The sequence below is a fragment of the Limulus polyphemus genome, unplaced genomic scaffold, assembly GCF_000517525.1.
Source record: "Limulus polyphemus unplaced genomic scaffold, Limulus_polyphemus-2.1.2 Scaffold147, whole genome shotgun sequence".
In the NCBI taxonomy this organism is placed as follows: Eukaryota; Metazoa; Arthropoda; class Merostomata; order Xiphosura; family Limulidae; genus Limulus; species Limulus polyphemus.
The window spans coordinates 756,748-767,996 of NW_013665757.1; the positions used below are offsets into that span (position 1 = coordinate 756,748).

At 32.2% G+C, this 11,249-nt stretch overlaps 1 protein-coding gene across 2 annotated transcripts in view; it reads right to left on the reverse strand.

Annotated features, from left to right (window-relative positions):
* The window catches only part of LOC106475488, a 56,830-nt gene extending 47,612 nt beyond the window's left edge, over positions 1–9,218 (reverse strand). Inside the window, exon 1 of one of the 2 annotated variants that reach the window (XM_022380723.1) lies at positions 9,036–9,218. In XM_022380723.1, the coding sequence (XP_022236431.1) occupies positions 9,036–9,090 (55 nt within the window). In that variant the 5' untranslated portion in view covers positions 9,091–9,218. The remainder of the gene's footprint in view (positions 1–9,035) is intronic. The other variant, XM_022380720.1, reaches the window with a different exon arrangement.
* Positions 9,219–11,249: the final 2,031 nt, after the last annotated feature.

Sequence of the window (11,249 nt, forward strand, 5' to 3'; positions counted from 1 at the left end):
GTGCCACCTGTGGAAAACAGTCGATTATCCTAATATACTGCTGAACTGTGAAATGTGTCATAGTGCCACCTGTGGAAAACAGTCGATTATCCTAATATACTGCTGAACTGTGAAATGTGTCATAGTGCCACCTGTGGAAAACAGTCGATTATACTAATATACTGCTGAACTGTGAAATGTGTCATAGTGCCACCTGTGGAGAACAGTCGATTATACTAATATACTGCTGAACTGTGAAATGTGTCATAGTGCCACCTGTGGAAAACAGTCGATTATACTAATATACTGCTGAACTGTGAAATGTGTCATAGTGCCACCTGTGGAAAACAGTCGATTATCCTAATATACGTTTAATTGAAGAGATAATGTGTTTTAGACTTGTACTTGTAAATGATATACAGTAAACAGAATTGTTATTTTCAATTGTGTGGTATGTTAAAAGTTATAATTACCACATGTTTTATCAGTTCTAGTGAGTTGAATTGTCTCAAATTATTGGTAAATATTGATATTCTAGTTTATTAACTTAGAAAATCTAAAAAAAAAGCTTACTTTAATGAACTTTTGTTCTACAGTAAGTTTTACGTTTTAGAAAAATACAAGCGTTACTGTGAGTAGAACGTATCAAGTTTATTAATTAGATGGTAAAATTGGACATACGAATATAAAACAGAACCATATTACTACATACGTAGAGTGATAATATAAGAACATATGTAATCAGTAAATTCAAGCTGTACTACAATATAATTAGCGAAATATACGTTATTTACGTAGAGTTTGAATGTTTTGCTTATAAAGGTAACCATCAGTATTTCTCATCATGGATTACCTCATCATCCTACACTTTGAACCCCCCCCTCACTATTCGCCCCTAGTAATTCGCCATCTGTTGGCACAACTTGTAACTATGGCATGATGAACTATCGGCTCCATTTTCCTACCTTAAGCAACGCGTTACTAGTGAAACGCTCTCTGGCGCCACTTCATGGAACTAGGACGTCATGTGACCTCCAGGTTTTAACCTCCTTTTGATATTCCCGCCGACCCCCCGCTGAGGTGGCATCCTTTTGAGACCCAAGTAAGTTGATAACTAACTATCAAATGCTCTTGAAATCACCAGATGTCCTTATATCGTTGCATGGTAACTGTGAAACCAAACTTTTCAGTTGCTATTTTTAAATAAATATATATTTGTACTAATATAAGATCTTTCCGCGTATAAAGGAGTACATTTAAGTATCTTTTTGACTGTAGCAAACTCGAGGGCGTCTAACACCGAAATTCGGGGTTCGATCCCTACGACGAAAAGCTCAGATATTCCAGTGTATAGCTTTGCGTTTAAACACATCAACAATCGTCATTATCCAATATAATGATAATAATATACTTTCATCATTAATTATTTTGTTAATAAGACATAATATTATTTAGTAGCCTTCTAAGTAAAAAAATTAATTGTCCCCAGGTACTGAAACAACAGAGTTTTCTTTTTATTGTAATTATCTGAAACAATGTCAGTGCAGTATGATTTAAAGTAGTACATTTTAACCTTATAATTACTAATAATGGGTCCATTAACTTTTTTTTTTTCTGAACTGTTTATGCACCAAATTGCTTGTGGATCCAAGAATTGGTGAGTTGAAGTTCATCCAGTAACATATGAGTAAAAAAAAATTATCATCATAAACATTGTCAATATTGCGATTAATCCTAGAAATTACTGTCGAGATCCCCGTGTATTTTACCGTAAATACTGTCAATACTGCAATCAATCCTAGAAATTAGTGCTGACATCCCCATGTACTTTATATAAAATATTAATGTTTTCATTAAGTAATTTTGATTGGTTCTTTTCGCCGAGTGTTATAAGAGGCAAAAACAAACTTAATCAATATTATTCTATATATCATTGCTATAGTGAACGGTATAAAAACAAACTGGTAATCTGAGAGTTAAAAGCTTCTAGATCTTAAACGTCTCTTAGTTGGGGAGGTCAATTAGAAGAGATCTAGACTAAAAATTGTTAAATTGTGCAATTTTGCGCTAAAATAAACAAACAAAGTAAAACACGCTTTTTCATATCCCTTGTTTGCCGTTTATTTCACTGAATGGAATGGTCTGAAAATGTGTTGACTTCTCTCTAGCATAACACGAAGAGTTAAAACCCTGATGGTTTGAATGTTTACTTTACAAGGGCTCTTCATGTTCTAAACGAATAGGATCCTCCTTGGTATCATTATACCAACAGCGTTAAGCCTGTCGAATGAACGACTTGTCAAGTATTGTCTTGTCATCGTAAATTCTAAGGTCTCGTTGGAAGCAATTGTCGCATTTATCGTGACAGGAGTTCATCGTTCGATGTATGCAGGATGAATTTTCCTCATTCGAGCAACCACCTAGTAAAGCAATTTAATTAGTGCATTAAACCTTGGACAATCACCTGCTTAAACAATTTACTTATTCTATTAAACAGGCACATAAAGAGTTTTATTGAAAAGGGGTATTATTGACTCTTTCTGAATACAAATTGAAATGAACCAGGATATATATCTTGCGTTAGTAGCAATAAACGTTGTTAACTAATAACGCCATGCACCTTAAAAGAAGCGTCTATACTGTGTGGAATTAACGTCTCCAGAAAGTAGCTTTGGAAGGTAAAACAATAAAGGATTAGGAAAGTATGAAGAATTTGCTCTAACACTAGTCGCACAATTTGTTTGTGTTGAGTGTGACCTAACGGGTAGTGTACTGGGCTTTAAATCGAGAGTTTAAGATTCAAGACATGCTGCCGTGAGATACGCTCCTCAGTTTCAGAGTGAGCGCGTTATACAAATGACAGTCATTTCCATTATTCGATTCAAAGTTCTTATGGCGGCGAATGTTCTATTTGGCTACCTTCCCTCTGGTCACTAGTTCCGAATTTAGAAAGAGCTATACCATAACCCTAGGGCTCTCTCCCCTAAGCGTTCAGCTCATGCGCGGATGAAATGTTGTTCGCGTTAAAAAAATCTAATTTCTTAAAACGCCACAATGTCTGAAAAAGTTGGTTCTCGAACAAGTTTTATCTAGTATTTTTTAATGTAAGTAAAAATTTAACTAGGTTCAGTATTAGATATTTATTTAGTTTTTGTCTGATGTTTTCGAATAGATAAAGTATTTATATTGTCATTGCTCGGTATTTGTGTGAAAATATGGAGTGGGAGTATGTAAATCACATTTAAAAAAGTGGTTTTGTTACAATCTTTGGAATAAGTAATAACGACAGTCATTGTAGCTGAAGGTATTTATGCTATGTTTAAAATCAGTAAATATTTTCTACCTTTTCTAGTACACTGACTTAAATACTTCGTATGTCTTGTTTTCAGAAATACCCAGCAAAAAAGGAAAAGAAAAAAGTTTCACACCATCTTTTATGACATAAAAGTATTCTCGTAACACATTGTTTAGTATATGGTAAACTAATTCTATTCTGAAATATATTATTTTCACCACAGAGTTTTTATGACATGAAAGTATTCTCGTAACACATTGTTTAGTATATGGTAAACTAATTCTATTCTGAAATATATTATTTTCACCACAGAGTTTTTATGACATGAAAGTATTCTCGTAACACATTGTTTAGTATATGGTAAACTAATTCTATTCTGAAATATATTATTTTAACAACAGAGTTTTTATGACATGAAAGTATTCTCGTAACACATTGTTTAGTATATTGTAAACTAATTCTATTCTGAAATATATTATTTTAACAACAGAGTTTTTATGACATGAAAGTATTCTCGTAACACATTGTTTAGTATATGGTAAACTAATTCTATTCTGAAATATATTATTTTAACAACAGAGTTTTTATGACATGAAAGTATTCTCGTAACACATTGTTTAGTATATGGTAAACTAATTCTATTTTGAAATATATTATTTTAACAACAGAATTTTTATGACTATACGATGAAATTATATAGACCTTTTTCTAATAGTATTTTATTTTGTTGGACATCTAAAGATCTTAGTAAGTATACAGACGAAATGAACGAAAAGATTAAAACATTAAAAAAGAACACCAAATGAAACTCGTGCGTGTCGATCTTATTTTTAATCAAAAGACTGCCTCGGTATTATTGTGTGAACGATGTCTTGTGTTAATAAAAATCAGAGATTTCGGGAATGATGTCTCTTGTGTTAATCGAATCAGCAAACTTGGTAACGATGTCTTATGTTCATCAGATAGGATAGCTTAGTTATGGTGTATCGTGTTCATCAAAACAGAGAGTTCAAAATTTATACCTTTTCTGTTTTTTCATTAAAGTAAGGAGTTCAGGAACGATACTGTGTTTCTCTGTCAGAGGAGGGAGATCAAGAAAGGTGACTTATTTTCATGAGATCAAAGAAATCGGGAATGATATCTTGTAGTTATCAGATTAGAAAGCTCAGGAATGATGTCTTCTCTGTTTTCCATTGGACCAAAGTCTCCGGGAAGGATATCAGGGAGCTTAAGAACGGTTTCTTGTGTTCATCAGATCAAGGAGCTCGGGGATAATGTTTCGTGTGTTTTTTCATTAGACCAAGGAGCTCAGGAGCGAGGTTTTGTGTGTATTTCGTCATTAGATCAGATAAATTAGGGACAGTGTTTTGTGTGTATCTTTATCACACAAGGAAGATCCAAACGGGACGGTCAAATGATTTTCTTTCTTCAACTTATTTTTTTTTTTTTTCAAAATAAATATGAGATATTTTTAATAGATTAAAACTTATTTCTCATGGCTGATTAAGCTGGAAAAAACTAGTTAGTAACCTTTATTTACTAAATGAAGCTCAACGAAATACCTTTTTTTTTTCTTCTCTTTTTGTAATGTAGTAAGCATTTTGGCAAAACCACGGGAACTCGCATCTATATTTTCTTTTATTAACCAATGACCAAACATTATAACCACCAAGAAAGAAAAGCAACACAAAGAGGAAGGAATAATGATATTAAAAATATAAAAATTTCCCGTGTTGTATCAACAGAGATATTTCAAGAAATTGTACAAAGCAAGAAATACCACATTAAGAGCTTATTCCTGGGAGACCAATATTTTCTCTTGGACTAAAGAGTATCAGCAAAAAATAAAAAAAACGTATCTGTAAGGAAACTGAGATCAACTCCTTTCTTGTTGTAGGCGGTAGCTGAAAAGGAAAGACGCTTTTTGACAATAGGAAAAACCAGATTTTTTTCTTTATGTAAATAGCAGACGCATATTTCGGAAGATTAAATTTCTTTGTTGTTAATCACGTAGTAGTACAATGGTCTATCTGTGTTGCGCCCACCTCAGGGATTGAGTCCCAAATTTTAGCACTACAAGCCCACAACTTTACCGCTGAGTGACAGAAAGGCTCAAAAGTATAAAAGCGATTGTTAATTTTGTTTTTATTTGCTAAAAAAAAGATATAAAGAAAGTTTATAAATCCACTAGGTAGGAGCGGTCTGATATCATTTAGAATAACAAGCACACCCAGTAATCGTACCTTTAAGTGTATGTAAGTAAAATATTTTTTTATTAATGTGAGAAGTAATTTCAAAAATGTGAGGACTTAAAGTTAATTAAAAGGAACAATATATCATTAATTTTATATGTGAATTTTATAAAGGAGTGGCTAAGGTATACGACGCGTATCATATACACTTCCCAGACGCCCGAGTGAACAATAAAATACAGACTTAATTATAAACACGACGTTCGAAGAGATATACCAGTTTCCAGTCCTAAGTGTGGTACAGAATTAAGGAATCTCCTCCCAAATCTCAATATATATCTCTTTTTGTGTTTGGTAATGAACAGATCATCCAACATCATTTTAAGTAACTGGAATATATCTAAATGCAATGTTGGTTATAAATCAAATCTAGTATTTTTTTTATATTATATTGTTAGCTTACAATATCATAGTATTACACTCAGTACTTTAGAAAAACGGAAAGATTACAAACCTCTTCGACAAATAAAACCCTCTATATAGCTGTAGTGTAACTAAGGAAAGGAAAACTAAGCGGTAATCTATGTCAATTTTTTCGACCCCACTTTTCTTTCCCTAACCTTTCCTTTCTCTTCACTCCTAAATACTGTACCTCACGTAATTGCTTCTCTTAAGTCCATTTCCCCCTCTTAGAGCATTACAGCCCACTGTTATTTCAGATCTTCATGATTATATTGAAGTGTGTGTAAACGAGAGTAAGAATATATTTTTACTTCATATACATTTTAAACTAACATTGCATTTTAACCTGCAGCAGCTTTTAAATACGAGTAAAGGAAGGAACGGGATATGTATAAGAAAACGCTGGAAAAATCAGGTTATTCTATTTTTTTTCTCATGTTTATCAATTTCTTCAACATATTTCATGGCTTCAGATATAGTTTTACTGAGAATCTATAACAAAAACATACAAACACCGTTTTTCAACTAAACATAAATAATCTAAATTGAACACACATATATTTTCCAAATGTACAAACATAGAATACAAATACACTCCAGGTATAAATTAACGCCCCCCAGTAGCACAGCGGTATGTCTGCGGACTTACAGCGCTGGAATCCGGGTTTCGATACCCGTGGTGGGCAGAGCACAGATAGCCCATTGTGTAGCTTTGTGGTTAACTTAAAAAACAACAAACAAAACAAACAATGTATAAATTAAGTACATCAATATACTCTCCTTTTTAAATTAAAATAATATTCTAATAATAGTTCTTTATTATCATAGACATAATAAGAGAAAGGGCAATAAAGGAGAGAAAAAGTAGAATAGTATGATAATCCAGTGTTTTCTTATTCGTATCAACTGCTGAATCTTATTGATGTTTTGGTTATATATATATATAGCTAAGAAACCTATTCAGATTTTTCTTTGAGTCAATAATGTAGTATTCAGTTTTATTTTCAAATAAATTGGCGATTAAAATGTCGATTTAAAGTTATTGGATTGGTAAAAATAACATATTTTATAAAATACGAAGGATTACAGTAAAATATAGATAAATATTTCCGAACCTGATTAGAAGTACTTTGTAAAAACTTTTAAATCATAGTTTGAAGTAAAAGTTGTTTTATAGTACTTTCCTGATAATCTACAGCAATAAGCAAACTATCTGATACAAAAATCTTCTACTTGCCATGCACGAGTTTTGTTACAGCTATCGAACAAACTTCTTTCTTTGAAGTGAATACTTAAGGTGAAATCACTAGCATTTTTATACATAAAAAAACGTACAGATCCGTAACAAAGAGGGGGAGAGAAAGGATCTAGGGTTTCATTTCCGAAGGGAAAAAGAAGATCGAAGAACTCGATCATGGAGAAGGAAGAATACGATTCTGGGAAGAGGTTTAGATAAACAGATATTTGGAGTGAAGGAGGCAATGAAAAGTTAAGATTCTGTAAAGAGGATAAGTTAACTAGGGTTTGTATCCTCTTGGAGAGAAGGAGACAGGCTTGATATTAGACAGAAAATGGGGAAATTCTATCAAAGCGCTTTGTCTAACTTCACGTCCGAGAGGCAGTGGTTTGTGAAACAGTTTCATTGTAATTCAAAAAGTATTACTTGTGCTTGGTGTATCTGGTGCTTCTTTCAGTGAATCTTGCATATTTTATTAGCAAACTTTATGGCCCATAATGAAAAATATAAAATATTGTTTAATTACTATTTCAAAGTCCGGATACATTATGAATTTCCATTAGCAACTGACAGTATGAGAACTCTTCAGTTTAAGATATGATATGCAAATTAAAGTATTTATTCAACTTTAGTTGAAACCAGAATCAGTTTCAAGTAAAATATTCCATGATCAGTAATTATTCAGCTTTATATAATTGACACTTGAAATCGTCGGTACTTGAGGAAACTCCATAATTACAGAAATGAGGAAAAACAAAAACAAAGACGATTGTACGTTTCACAGAAATTTCATTAATTCACGACCATGGTTTCGCCAGTACTTGATGATTCCTTGGTCATGAATAAGTGGAGTTTTTGTGAAGCGTAAAATTGTCTTTGTTTTTTTCTTCAGTTCTGTATTCAGCTTTAGTTGGAGTCCGACAGTATCAGAACCATTCACTTCAAAATAGACTCAAATAGTATTTCTTCAGCTTCACTTGGAATATTAAACCACGAAGCCTTAAATCTGTCGGCGCATTTTTGCAGATTAATTTAGCATTAGACAATAGGAAAACTTTTAATGTTAGAATAAAATCTGATAATATTTCTTCAGCTTCACTTAGAATATTACATTATGAAACCTTTAATCTATCAGTGGTTTTCTTCAGGTTGATTTAGCATCAAACAATAGGAAAAACCTATCGGATTGAAACCGAATCTGATGATGAAAATATTTCTTCAGTTTTAGCTAGAATTAGTGTGATAGTCTCCCAGTAATTGTTTTCAAATTCACTTAACAAAAGAACCCTCAAGAACAGATAAGTAACATTCCGATTTAAACAGACTCTGACAGTTTGAATGTTTTTATTTTCCACTAGCAATAGCGTCTAAGAATACGCACATTTCTTCACTTTAAATTTAAATCTGACAGTACGATAACTCATTTCTTCACTTTAAATTTAAATCTGACAGTACGACAACTTTTCATTTTATAATATATCTGTCAATATGCGAATTTATTTCATTTAATTTTGAATCTGGCAGTATAAAGAATTTACTCTTTAAATAGCATTTGACAATATGCACATTTCTTGCATTTTAGTTTGAACTTAACAATATTGGTTCATCGCGTACCTAACGTCGTACCCGTTTTAAAAACAACTCTTAATTGCTGTAAAAGTTGTAAATTGTAATGAAATATTGGTTCATTTAGTTACCTGTTTCGTCACGTGTTTGCTTAAGAAGAAATAATAATCCTTTTATTATTGTTTAAAGATACGAGTGACAACAATGTCAAATGCGCATCGAATTCAAATAATTGATCTGATCGTCAAGTTATAAACGAGAGTTAAAATCAGCTTTAAACCAAACTAAGTAATTGCACACTTACTTGATAAAGCACTGACACTGATCATAAGCATTAGTAGCCATATTTTTGATCCCATGTTTAGTTGCTTTCCCCAAGATTTGAACAAAGAAGCACTCGACCAGGTGGCTGAAGCTTCAGAGAGCTGGAAAAATTGCACGTGATGAAGTTCTTGCTGCTCCTGCAGGAGGTGTAAGAGTAATGAATCCAGAAACCTTGCTGACTCGAGCCGTTCTATGTGGAATGATGGACAGCGCATGCGCAGTACTCATACCCAAAGCATACTCTAATGTTAAATGTATAGCATTTATCATACTTGGTGGACGACACAGAAGGTATGATGTTTTAGGTTGCTGACTGTACTTTGAGATCTAGATCATACCGCTCAGGAATATTAATTTTTATCCACAACTATGCAGAGCTGTACATGCTTATACACTTTAAGAAAATGTCACATTTTGCATTGTCTCAGTAAAGAAAATTGTTTTATTTTAGTATTTCAGAAACACTTGCACTGTATGTTGATCATGACATATGGCAGAATAGTTTTACGTGTTATTGTCAACCAAGCATTTTTTTGAATATTTGTTATTGAATGAAAAAAATAAAAATAAATCAGGTTTTAAAATTTATACAATACAATATGTAAAATAATGTACCAATAGTTAAATAATATGGAAATAACTTATATTTCTATAATATTAGGAGAACGTGTATTTGAATTAATGTTTGAATTTAAATAAAAATTATGGAATAGAAAAGAAGAAAAATAAAAATATTTTACAATAATAAAATATTTTATATTTAAATATATTTTAATCCATTTAATTTATATAAGATTATATTATATTTTATTTTGTGTATTTAAAAATGTACTTAACTCTTATTTATTTCTAGTTAGAAAACGTATTTAAAAGGTTTTTTTTTTAGGTCCTGAGGGATGACCTTTGAAGTAAGAGCTGGTTTTATCCCAAAACTTTGTGGTATCCAGTCAATGTATTTTTTTATTCAGTTTCTAGTGAAACGAATTGTTTGGTGTTCTTTCAAAGTGTCTTTTTTTAAATGACGACATTTTCATGCTAAGGTTTGTCCTTTGTTTGTAAAAAAAAAAATCGCGATTTCTTGTTTGGTGGTGTAGTTGTCGTCGAAATATTTATCGTTGTGTTGAGAATAATATAGATAATATATGAACAGAAATTTGCTATCAAGACTACGTTAGTATCAAGGAAATATAACTTGTTTCAAGGAGTCAATCTTATGGAATTTTAACCAATCACAACATTGTTTCGTATGTGCACTTTGGGCTCACTTTATCTTTTGTTGCTAACACACAAACATAATTATGTTTTTGAATGAATCAAAGATTAAATATTTCGTTAGCTCACCTCATTATTCGGTATTAGGTGGACATATAATGATTTTTGTTGTTTTTACTTGCCTCGTTTTAATCTTTTACGCCCATTATATTCTACTCCCCCCCCCCCGACACAGAAATACTCCTGACTGCATTTGTTACATAGTTCTCTAGCTCCTTTTATATTTAAAGTTTTTAAAAGCTTAATTTAAAATGTACAGTAAAACAGCGACGGGATTTTTTTTATAAACTGGGATAATCCCTTATTTTAAAATTTGGTTTATGCGTTCAGCGTTCACCACCCTGCTGTTCAGTATGGTCGAACTTTTACGTATTCTTGGCATGTTCGCGTGCTAGCCGCAGTGTCACACAAAACTGAAGTAGTACACGAAGATTCATAATAAACATTCCCTGACTTGAACTTCTTATATATTTATTGTTTACAAGATTGTCGGTTAAAATATTTGAACCTTCTGAGAAACGCACTACATACGTTAGGCTTCATCCAAACTTCAGTTGGTATTTCGATCAATAGCTAAGTAGATGTCGTGCAGTGAAACGAGAAAATAAAAACTATACAACAATATATTTTATAAGTGTAGCATTCAGACAAGATGTTCCATCTCTAGACATATTCACGCATTTTAAAGCTAAGTACTTCAGAATTGTTTGAAACAATATTCACTCACGTGTACTAAGAAGTCTCTAAAAAAACGCAGATTATTGAAGTATTTGGCTCCTTTACTTCGAATTCTTCAATCTGAATTTAAATACGGCATACGAACGTCAGTTTTCTTGTTATAAAACTCTAGTAACCCCCCCCCCCAAAAAACCTCAAATTTATCATCTAGAATCGAAGCAACAATAATATATTTAAAGACTTG